A 12454-nucleotide genomic window follows, 5' to 3' on the forward strand; every position below is an offset into this window, starting at 1 on the left:
TGGAAAAGACTGTTACTAACACGAACACATGCAGATTTTTTTTTTACTCTTTTTAAACACTTTTTCATTTAAACTCGTGTTTTTTTAATGTGTCTGTTTGTGTGTTTATAGATATTTATAGAATAAGAAAGAAAAAACGAACTGAAGAAGAGCTGAGTTAAGGTCTTTCATTAACAAGCCACACCCTCCGATTACACACTCACAGCCTATTGGCTGGCTGCAGGACCAAGTGCTTGTGATTGGACGGGGCCCCTGGAAGACCCCGCCAATCAAATCGTGACCCGTTACCGGGCAGATTATCTTGCCTAATTGATTTGTTTCAAGTCTAAATTCTTCTGATTTCGCTTCATGAGACGTTTGTTTTTCCTGAAGCAGAATGAAGTGCTCAGTAAAATAAATTAATCGCTTGGCGTTTTTTTTTAATAACTGAGTAAAAATCAGTCCTTAGCTGCACGAGATGCTTAAAAAAACAGTTATCTCTTTAAGGGGTTCTCATATCAAACTAACAGAGGAACAAAGAACAAAACAACGATCAAAGTGAACGTGGCTCCCTTATTTGTCAACGGGTCAGGATTTCGGGTTAACCCAAGGCTGCGGGCTGTTTGCTTTGCTACCCCAGTATTTTAGAGTCCCAGAGGTGTGAGTGGACTAGAAGAAAAATATACATTTAGATATACGATATTTAATAATCCCACAGCTAGTCAACAAAATTGCACTTTTCCTCTTGATTTCACTGTTAGGTTTGAGAGACATGGCTCTCTCCTCACTGCCTGCTTGACCTCAGACCCTGAAGGTTTGGCCCACCCTGCGTACGCAGCACCGTCACCCAGACAGGTGGATGGATGGAGGAGGAAGAGGAAATGGTGGCTAAAAGAGCAAAACCAATGAGCCATGAAGCCGAAGCCTCCAGAGAAACAAGCGCTTGGTGAAACATAGCAACAAACCCAGCTGGCTATGGGCCTTCATCACCCACCCGCCTGAGACCCCGTGTTTAGTTCATGCCGCAGCATCTCTGAGCTCGTCCCGTCAAAGTGGTCCATGTCCTCAGAGAGAGCTGGAGAGGCGGCGTCCCCCTCAGGAGGGATGCTTCAGCTGGTGCCTCTGAGCCAGGGACACCCCAGCCCCTCCTTCAACACCTTCCCACCAGTCCCAGGCTGCAGGTATCCACTAGGTGGTGGTGGTGGTGGGGGGGTGGGGGTGGGGGGGGGCTACATGGGGAGCTTCAAAACAATGAAAGTTCACACAGCAAAAAGTGATTTGATAGGTAGTTCCTCCAAAGAGGGATTTCTGTGATTCAGTCTGATCACTTTCCCAGAACCCGGCGGGCCGTTCCTCCTTCCCCCTTAGATCTGGGATTCAGGGAAAAATGATCGAGGCTCAGATCCAGCACTACAGATACATGAACCAAGCGCCTGCAAGGAATTCTGGGACAAATAATTCTCAGAGAGGGTGCGTTTGATCCGCTTTAGCCATGCTGATGCCGAGTCGTTTGACGGTGGAGCCAGGATCTGCAGGACTTGCAAAGGGTTGACCAGGGACAGGTGAGATGGGCTTTCTGTCACAGCTGGTGTCCGAGGTGGAGGAGGAGACTGCAGTAGTTTACTGTAGAGGAGGGTGGCGGCACCTCAGGAGTCCTTATCCCAGGTACCACTGTGGAGACAGAGAGAGGCGTTAACATCCGAGCAGAGCGCCAGTCCTCTAACCTGCACCCAGGATGCAATCTGCAGCAGAAAAATGGTTTAATTTGAGCGTCAGCCTTCAGGAAGAGGCACATTTTACATGAAAACCAAAGAGTCAGAGGAACAGGTCCATTGAAGACCTGACGAGGACCTCAGAGCTGTATCATCGTCCTTCTTAGAACCAAAGAGTCCTATTGTCCGTCTTACAGACTGTTATTTTTAGACATTACAGAGAACAAATTGTGTCGTAAGAGATGTGATCCGATTCTGTCTGATGTTCATATTACAGCTCATGAACGGACCTTCAGGTCTGTTCTAGGAGTGTGAACAGGTTCTCAGGAGCAGATTGCATTACTGTGTTTGTGGATTGTGTTCAGTTTCTAGATCACAGGTGTCAAACTCAAGGCCCGTGGGCCGAATCCGGCCCGTCAAGGTAAATTATCCGGCCCTCAAGAGCCAAAAAAAAAAGCATATCATGTAATAAAGTAGAGGTATATATCCTTTTAAAGTGTACAAAGTGGCTAAAGCTGTGCCACCTGTAAGTGTAACTCACCCCAATATCAACTTTTCTTGCAGATAAACTGTATAAACTGGGCCTAAGGTTGCTATTTTTATGTTACTGTGCATTTTTTTATACTTCTATGTGAACTGGAATGAAATTATGAAATGAAAAGTATCGTCTATACACGTGCTACCGGCCCTTTTAATGACTTTATGACGCCAAAGTGGCCCCATATAGAAATGAGTTTGACACCCCTGTTCTAGATGAACAGAAAGCTGAGAACCGAGGACGGAGCCTTGGGGGACTCTACAGGTCCGCAGTAGAAAAAGAAATGAGCCGCCCATCAGTGTGGAGAGAGCTTTATGGCTGTTTCCAGACGTTATCAAGTCTATCATTACTGCGTCTATCCACAAACAAACGGAGGCCTGCAAAGCTGCGTCTGACTGAAGAACAATGTCCTCAGATGAGACCCAAGTAGACATGTCTACCAATCGCACAGAACCATGTTTGGAGAAAACCAAACATTACTTATCAGCACAAACGCCTCATGGCAACCATCAAGCTTGGTGGTGGATGAACCTGGCAACCTCCCCGTTACCTTCTACTCAGTAGACCAAAGGTTTCTAGAGTAAAACGTGGGTCAGTCTGTCCAACAGATGAAACTTGGCCCAAACTGGTTCTCCAGCAGAACAATAATCCAAAACAAGCAGCAGATTTACAACAGAAAGGCTTGAAAACAAGAGCAGCAAGGCAGCGGCCTAGTCAAAGTACACACCAGGTCCTGGCTGAAATGTTTTCGTGGGACCTTTAAGCACTTTTCCATTTCAGCTCCACTTGACTCTGCTTGATCTGTCTCTAAAAAAAGTAAATAAATCATAAATAAAAACATAAATAAATAAAAAAACAAATAGTGTTTGTATTTTTGTATCTACAAGAATGTGTTGATCTACTCCAAAGTTTGCCTCATGGAGGATAAAGTTAGGGCTTCATGAGGAACAACTAGAAGGACTTTAAAGTGCAAAACCGCAGACTTTGACCGCAGAGAAATATTGGATTATTGGATGTTGGATGTTGAGGCGGTGCTGATTCGGTGGAGCGTTCGGTGTGTTAGCGGCTGCTGCAGCGGTTCTCTGCCTTCCTCCCACACATGGTGGTTCCATCCGCCAACACATTGTTCAACCAGACTCTTTAGGGACAAAACGTCAGAGCGTTCTCTGTATATGAAAGTGATGCAAATCTAATCATTAAGCTAGACTGCACAGATGAGAGATTTCTTTTTGTCTGATCTTTTGTGTCACGGCCCTGCCCAGGAGGAGGAGACAGAAGACAGCGGTTGCCTGGAAAACGACAGCCAGCATCGGGTAAAATGAGAGAAAGCCTCGCTGAGGATCTGATTTAGGTTGTTAAATCCAGTGCAGCCGTCTGCGTCTACAAAGCTAAATGTGTCATTTTCCTTTTGTTTCCTTCAGGCTAGGTTCATGATTGTAAATAGTAAAACTGTATTTTGGTCAGACCTACACCATTCATGGTGGGCCTAAACATCGATGTTTAACTTTTCCCCGTAAGGTAAACGTTCTGGTTTCTCCTCAGCTAATTAGTGAACAGCGGTCAGCCCTACTCCACTCATCCTACCTCCTGAGGAGGAATGGAAAAGCTGTAATCAAAATGCTGGTGAGGCGGGCGGAGCTGAATAGAGCCGGGCTAAATGCAGCCGGAGTAACGGGCAGAGAGCTGAGCAGGAACCCAAATAACCAAGAAGAGTGGACCAAAGTAATGCCCTGTGGAGGCTGTAGTGTGTTTTAATCATAAGAGTAGAGTTTAATCATTTCAGAGCCTAAACCTTTTTCATTATGGCCAGAACTGAAAGAGGCGTTACAGTCTTTTCAGGAGAAGGACTGACTCTGGCGGGAGAAGTAGCCAAAACCCAAAGAAAAGCTTCTGAAGAACTATCGATCCAGACATCTTGAGAACATTCCTGAACGTCTGGCTGCTGGAAAACTGTCTACGCTGCAGTGACCTCTGCAGCCTGCAGGGAACCCTGGATCCCAGACGGGCCCCTGAGCGGCCCCCGCCGAGCTTCAGAGGGACGGGGCGTTGCTGCGGACCCGTCTGTGTGCGATATCTCTGATCGGCTGCTATTGATCGCCAACGGTTCCAGTTTCACCAATCTCTCCCTCATCGTTCTAACTGCCACGCCAAGTTCAAGTTCGTCCACGTCTTACATCATGTCTGGTTGCCGGGACAACCAGACGGCCTGGGACGTGACTACCATCGCCAAGGACCCCCCCACCTTAAAACACTCTCCTTACTTTACTACCCTTCCCTTCTCATCATCCTCACTCCTCTTCCTCAGCAGTCCTCTCTGGATCACCCCCCCCCCCACACACACACACACACACACACACACGGTATCGATTTAAAGTGAAGACGCACACATCTACACGCAGTCTTGGAGATGGAGGCAGAGTTTAGGAAATGTGTCTGAAAATAAAAGGAAGTTTAATAAAACACGGGGGGAGAAAGCCTTCGCTTGTCGTGTTTCCGCGTGTCTGTGGCTCTCTGTGGGTTCCTGAGTGTGTGTTGTGGGTTCCTCATTGTGTGTTGTGGGTTCCTGAGTGTGTGTTGCAGGCTCTGCAGGCCGCCGTGCAGCCAGACCCTCCTGCTCCTGACTCGTTGTAATTCTACTGCTCTGTGTGCGTGCAGTGATAGAGGAGAAGACTGGAAGGTTAGTTTTTAATCAATACAACTTGCTGACGCGGGGACTTTTCTGGCCCGCTCTCTCTCTCCCGCTGTGTGTTGGTGTCTCTCGCCCTCCCCCCAGCACTGCAGCAGCCCCCCCACCACCACCACCACCACCTCTGTCCTGAGAAGACTCTGAAGATGAAACTCTCACCGGCCGGCCAGACAGCCAGAATTTCTCTGACAGCTGTAATTCAGCCATTTTATGCTTGTCTTGCACTGGAGGACCAGAAAACGTCTTCCTGTTTGGTCTCACTTAGATATCCTGTCCAAAACTCCTTATTTCTCCACCTTTTCCCTCCTGTGATCTTTTAAAGTGGCCTAATTGTGTTAAAAAGAGACCCAGTTTGGACGGGGATGTACGTGAAAACTCCTGGACAACAATAGCCAGAGCCTGGAAAAGACGAAGGACGGGGGTGTCTTCTGGACATTGTTTTGAAAGGTTTTGGACCAACTTGTTTATGGTTTCAGCCCTCACAACAGGGACTGCCCTGGGTCCTGCTTTGGACACAATTTATCCTGAAACATCAAATATTTAACCTAAAACTTTACCCTGACACACCCAAATATGCCCTGAAAAACCAAAACTTTAACCTGAAATACCCTATGGGTGTTTATTCTCAGAAACATCCACAATTTACCTTAGCAATTTATCTGAAGGCATCAAAAATTTACCCTGAAAGTTTACCTGGAAACACCCAAAATTTACTCTAAACAAAAATTTTACCCAGACAGAACCAAATTTTAACCTTAGGGCGCCACACTGACGGTTTTAGACACAAAAGCAGGATTTCAAATAATATGTACTACATTTTCAAAATAATGTGACCAGGATATGTAGACAGCTCTCTAAGACCAAAAAACAGTTTATTGGCCAAAAACTTTGATTTGGTGGTGAGTTACCCTTCAAACATCCAAAATTTACCCCAAAGTTTTACCCAGAAAATTCACTCTGGAAAATCTGTTATTTACCCTGGAATATCTAATTTTACCCTGAAACACCCTGGTATTCCACTACCTCTGGAATACTCAAAATTAACCACAAATGGTCAACTGCAAATATCCTGAATTTACCCTGAAATATTTAAATTTTACCCCAAAACACATTAAATCTACACTGAAAATATAATTTGAAACAAAATATTACCCTGAAACACCCACAATGTCTTATTTTGAAATATAAATTTAACCTGAAAATTTACCATGAAACACCCAATAGTTACCCTGAAGATTTACATTTAATCCCCCCAAATTTACCATGAAATATCCAAAATTTACCCCAAAACTTTATCTTGAAACACCCTTAATTTGCCCTGAATATTTACCTTGAAATTCCCAAAATAATCCCTGAAACATTAAACATTTACTCCAACATTTTACATTGCAATTCATCTGATCCCTGGGAAATTAAAAAATCTACCAGATATTTGCTCCTGAAATATCCTAAATTTACCCTGGAAATGTACTCTTAAACCCATAACATTTACCATGAAAGCTAAAAATATTTACCCCAAATGTTTTTCCTTGAAATATCCAAAATGTACCTTGATAGCCCCCAGATTTACCCTGAAACACCTTATGCTGGAATACTCAAAATTTTATCCAAATGGTTACCTGCAAATATTCTGAATTTACCCTGAAACAAAAACAATTACCTTGAAACAATGCCATGTGTAACGCCATGCTGTAACACCATGTGTAACGCCATGCTGTAACGCCATGTGTAACGCTATGCTGTAACGCTATGCTGTAACGCCATGTGTAACGCTATGTGTAACGCTATGCTGTAACGCCATGCTGTAACGCCATGCTGTAACGCCATGTGTAACGCCATGCATAATGGCATGCATAACGCCATGCTGTAATGCCATGCTGTAATGCCATGTGTAACGGCATGCTGTAATGGCATGCTGTAACGCCTTGCTGTAACGCCATGTGTAACGCCATCTATAACGGCATGTGTAACGGCATGCTGTAATGGCATGCTGTAACGCCTTGCTGTAACGCCATGTGTAACGCCATGCGTAACGCCATGCTGTAACGTTATGCTGTAACGCCATGTGTAACGCTATGCTGTAACGCTATGTGTAACGGCATGTGTAACGACATGATGTAACGCCATGTGTAACGCCATGCATAACGGCATGTGTAACGGCATGTGTAATGCCATGCTGTAACGCCATGCTGTAACGCTATGTGTAACACCATGCTGTAACACCATGCTGTAACACCATGTGTAACGCCATGCTGTAACACCATGTGTAACGCCATGTGTAACGCTATGCTGTAACGCCATGCTGTAACGCCATGTGTAACGCTATGCTGTAATGCCATGTGTAACGCTATGCTGTAACGCCATGCTGTAACGCCATGTGTAACGCTATGCTGTAACGCCATGCTGTAACGCTATGTGTAACGGCATGTGTAACGACATGATGTAACGCCATGTGTAACGCCATGCATAACGGCATGTGTAATGGCATGCTGTAACGCCATGCATAACGGCATGTGTAACGCCATGCGTAACGCCATGCTGTAACGCCATGCTGTAACGCCATGCTGTAACGCTATGTGTAACACCATGCTGTAACGCCATGTGTAACACCATGCTGTAACGCTATGTGTAACGCTATGTGTAACGCCATGCTTTAACGCTATGTGTAACGCTATGCTGTAACACCATGCTGTAACACCATGTGTAACGCTATGTGTAACACCATGTGTAACGCCATGTGTAACGCCATGCTGTAACACCATGCTGTAACACCATGTGTAACACCATGTGTAACGCCATGCTGTAACACCATGTGTAACGCCATGCTGTAACACCATGCTGTAACGCCATGTGTAACGCCATGCTGTAATGCCATGCTGTAACACCATGCTGTAACGGCATGCTGTAACGCCATGTGTAACGCTATGTGTAACACCATGCTGTAACGCCATGCTGTAACGCCATGTGTAACGCCATGCTGTAACGCCATGCTGTAACGCCATGTGTAACGCCATGCTGTAACGCCATGCTGTAACACCATGCTGTAACGGCATGCTGTAACACCATGTGTAACGCCATGTGTAACACCATGCTGTAACGCCATGCATAACGGCATGCATAACGCCCTGCTGTAATGCCATGCTGTAACGCCATGTGTAACGCCATGCTGTAATGGCATGCTGTAACGCCTTGCTGTATCGCCATGTGTAGCGCCATGCATAACAGCATGTGTAACGGCATGCTGTAATGGCATGCTGTAACGCCTTGCTGTAACGCCATGTGTAACGCCATGCGTAACGCCATGCTGTAATGTTATGCTGTAACGCCATGTGTAACGCTATGCTGTAACGTTATGCTATAACGCCATGTGTAACGCTATGCTGTAACGCCATGCTGTAACGCCATGCATAACGGCATGTGTAACGGCATGCTGTAACGTTATGCTGTATCGTTATGCTGTAATGGCATGCTGTAACGCCATGTGTAACGACATGATGTAACGCCATGTGTAACGCCATGCATAACGGCATGTGTAACGCCATGCTGTAACGTTATGCTGTATCGTTATGCTGTAACGCCATGTGTAACGCCATGTGTAACGCCATGTGTAACGCCATGTGTAACGTCATGCTGTAACGTTATGCTGTAACGCTATGTGTAACGACATGATGTAATGCCATGCGTAACGCCAATTCGCGCCACGCCTGTAGATGGAAACATTTCTTTTTTCTATTTTGCAACATTTTAAACCTTTTCTCAGAATTCGCACGATAGAACGGATGGAAACATAACTAGTAACCTTCACCAACCCAAGCTTCTAGCAACAAAAGTTTTCATCCTCTGATTCTGGAATTGAGGAATTGCTCATTATTCCCACACAGCGAGAGGATGCAGCAGCAGCAGCAGCAGCTCATGGAGCCAGAGGAGGAATAAATAAATAAGCGGCTCTGTTTCAGAGACAAACACCTGGCCCACGTCGGCCTCTCAGAGGGTGTGTGCTGGCCTGTGACAGGATCGATAAATCGACAGACACGTTCACTGCAGGTCACCACACACACACACAATAACACAATAACACACACACCAGAGCGATGGAGCATGTCTGAAATGTCAACAGAGGACTCCCAGCTCATTGTTATCTGTGTGTGTGAGAGAGATGAGTTAAAGCGCAGCCGACCAATCGTTGTACTCTCCATAAATCAGCTGACAAACACAGCCTGACCCGGACACGCGCGCGCACACACACACACACACACACACACACACACACCATTAAAATGCTGCCCTCACTGACCGAGAAATATCCCAAATGAATATTTTTCAGTGTTTCTATCACAACTTTTTTGACCCTAAAATCTCAACTCAGAGACAAAGGCGCCAGAGCGGTCACATGACTGATCAGCTGACCAGTCGCCATGACACCAGAGTCGGCTGAAAGAAACGGTTTCTGCTGGTTTAGACCTCAGAAAGTGTTTGAAGCGATTAAAAGTTCTTCACCAAATGGATTTCCTGAGATAAACCTCTGAAGGAACATTTGCTGCTAATCGTTCTTCCTGCTGGAAAAACAGTTGCTATTGCTTCAGCCGTAGCTGGATTAAAACGCTAAACCCTGATTGGCGCCTGATGACATCACAATGCAGAACTTCTGCAACGATTTGGCTGCAGAATTGTTTTTGTCAACTTTGCATTTTTACGTTTTTGATGCTTGAGATCCAGGATTTTGCCTGTTTGGCTTCATGCGTCTGCAGACTGAACCCAGTTTTACTGACACTTTGGTTCTGAAATCCAAAGAGGAGAACCCATGAGGAACTGAGGAAGCCTTCCTGGGTGAACCACAGCACTAGCCTGAAATGAGAGAACATCAGGAGTTCTCTCATTTACGGCGGCAGTGGAACAGTGGCCCACGTGGATCCTCCTGTTCTTGTCATGCAAACCTTTACTTAGATGAAGCTCTGGATATATTCTGTGCAGGTTCTGGTCCTATCAGCCTGGGTAGAGGCTGCTTTAAACAGACACGGATCAGTTATCCTCATTTCCTGGAGGCGTTCCTGAGATTCTGAATCACCTCCAAACCAGGTGAGTTCATCAGGTGTTCTCATGAACAGGCTGGCTGCTAAGATCCAGAACCAGGACCATGTTTCCTCTAGAAGTGAGTGGATTCAGGATGCTGCATCGGCTTGTAGTGACTGATCTGATCCACAGGGGGCGCTGGTGTTATCAGCAGTGATCACACACACCAATGACCTGGTGGTCCCACCTGGAGCCACGTTGGTAAGAAGCCAGCAGACGTTCCCGGTGCAGTCCGGTCTTACCTGAGGTTGCTGAGGGAGGTTGAAGCCGGTGTCCCGGGGCCCGACGCTGACGAACCGTTGGGCCGGAGATGTGGAGGGGGTGGAGTACGCTGCAGAACACACACAGACACAGGTGAGTACCGAGGTGGGCAGAGCGTGACAGGTAAACATCCACTCTGACATCCACTCAGGAGAGAAAATCAGATTTATTTCATGTTTAAACTGAAATGTAATTCATTAAAAAACAACAACGCCCAGGCGATCATTTGAGCAATCAATCTTTAAAGGCAACTGATGAGGAGTTGCTTCCTATTGATAGAGTTTAGCAGAAGATTTGGGTCAGAAAGCACCTGAACGACACATCTGGGTGTAAATGTGGAGGAGCAATAGCAGGATTAGCTGTTTTGGCTGCAGCTCGGCCTGCTGGTGCCAAACGTCAGCAGTTATCTGAACATCCTGAAGCCAATCCGACCCAGCACAGCTCAGATCATGGAGCAAATGTGGAGATAATGATGTTTGTAGCCTGCAGGAACTCACTGGGGGAGGAGGGGGAGTTGCCTCCCCCCTCCGTGGAGGAGGTGGAGGGCGGCTTGGCGTCGACGGGCAGCGGGACGGGCCGGGCCATCGGGGGAGGTGGCGGGGGAGGCAGCATGGGCGTCGGCAGGAAGGGGTTGTGGACTTTCCCCTGGGAGCTGCTGTTGGGCTGAGGAAGAGGAGGAAGAGGAGTCAGGAGCAGAGACAGAAAACAGAACCTGGAGTCACTGAGTGGTTCTGATCATCTTAGTTGAACATGTTCTAGTTGGTAACAGCCAATTGGCTCAATTCAATTCATTCAATTCAATTTTATTTATATAGCACCACTGAACAATACATGTCATCTAAAGTCTCTTTCTAAAGTCAGCCTCCATCAGATCCTCCAGGTTGGTGAGAAAGTTTCCTCTCTAAGGAAACCCAGCAGGTTGCATCAAGTCTCTCCAAGCAGCATTCACTCCTCCTGAAAGAGCGTAGAGCCACAGTGGACAGTCGTCTGCATTGTTGATGGCTTTGCAGCAATCCCTCATACTGAGCATGCATGAAGCGACAGTGGAGAGGAAAACTCCCCTTTAACAGGGAGGAGAACCTCCAGCAGAACCAGAACCAGGCTCAGTGTGAACGCTCATCTGCCTCCACCCACTGGGGCTTAGAGAAGACAGAGCAGAGACACAGAAAGCACAGAAGCTCACATTGACCCAGGAGTACTTTCTATGTTAGAGAAGACAGAGCAGAGACACAGAAAGCACAGAAGCTCACATTGACCCAGGAGTACTTTCTATGTTAGAGAAGACAGAGCAGAGACACAGAAAGCTCAGAAGCTCACATTGACCCAGGAGTACTTTCTATGGTAGAGAAGACAGAGCAGAGACACAGAAAGCTCAGAAGCTCACATTGACCCAGGAGTACTTTCTATGGTAGAGAAGACAGAGCAGAGACACAGAAAGCTCAGAAGCTCACATTGACCCAGGAGTACTTTCTATGTTAGAGAAGACAGAGCAGAGACACAGAAAGCACAGAAGCTCACATTGACCCAGGAGTACTTTCTATGTTAGATGGTAATAGTGGATGATCTGCCTCCCCTGATGATGTCACAGCTAACAGAACGCCAGAGAACAAAAAGTTAAAAGCTGAAATAACAACAAACAATGCAGATTGGAGAGCAGTAGGAGAACTCAGCAGAGAGAGAGAAATAGACCCTGATGTCCTCCAGCAGCCTAAGCCTATAGCAGCATAACTATAGAGGTAGCTCAGGGTAACATGAGCCACTCTGACTAGAAGCTTTGTCACAAAGGAAAGTTTTAAGATTAGTCTTAAAAGTAGACGGGGTGTCTGCCTCACGGACCAAAACTGGGAGTTGGTTCCACAGGAGAGGAGCCTGATAGCTAAAGGATCTGCCTCCCGTTCTACTTTTAGAGACTCTAGGAACCACCAGCAGACCTGCAGTCTGAGAGCGAAGTGCTCTGTTAGGAACATACGGGGTAATCAGAGCTCTGATATATGATGGAGCTTGATTATTAAGGGCTTTATACGTTTGAAGGAGAATTTTAAATTCTATTCTTGATTTAACAGGAAGCCAATGAAGGGAAGCTAAAACTGGAGTAATATGATCCCTCTTCTTAAAGGGACAGTTCAGTATTTACACAAAAAAACACATAAACAGTCTAGAACAAAGTCTGATAATTTTGCCAATGGGAAGCATATATATAGTAAAGAG

At 46.1% G+C, this 12454-nt stretch overlaps 1 protein-coding gene across 6 annotated transcripts in view; it reads right to left on the reverse strand.

Annotated features, from left to right (window-relative positions):
- Nucleotides 1-1185: 1185 nt before the first annotated feature.
- Nucleotides 1186-12454, reverse strand: part of LOC105933249 (nuclear factor I/A) — a 98103-nt gene continuing 86834 nt past the window's right edge. For all 6 annotated transcript variants that reach the window (XM_036131767.1, XM_036131766.1, XM_036131769.1 and 3 more), the window contains 3 exons: nucleotides 10744-10909; nucleotides 10228-10316; nucleotides 1186-1650 (listed from right to left, as the gene is read on the reverse strand). In XM_036131767.1, coding sequence (XP_035987660.1) covers nucleotides 1636-1650; nucleotides 10228-10316; nucleotides 10744-10909 — 270 coding nt within the window. In that variant the 3' untranslated portion in view covers nucleotides 1186-1635. The remainder of the gene's footprint in view (nucleotides 1651-10227; nucleotides 10317-10743; nucleotides 10910-12454) is intronic.

The sequence above is a fragment of the Fundulus heteroclitus genome, unplaced genomic scaffold (genome assembly GCF_011125445.2).
Source record: "Fundulus heteroclitus isolate FHET01 unplaced genomic scaffold, MU-UCD_Fhet_4.1 scaffold_46, whole genome shotgun sequence".
Lineage (NCBI taxonomy): Eukaryota > Metazoa > Chordata > Actinopteri > Cyprinodontiformes > Fundulidae > Fundulus > Fundulus heteroclitus.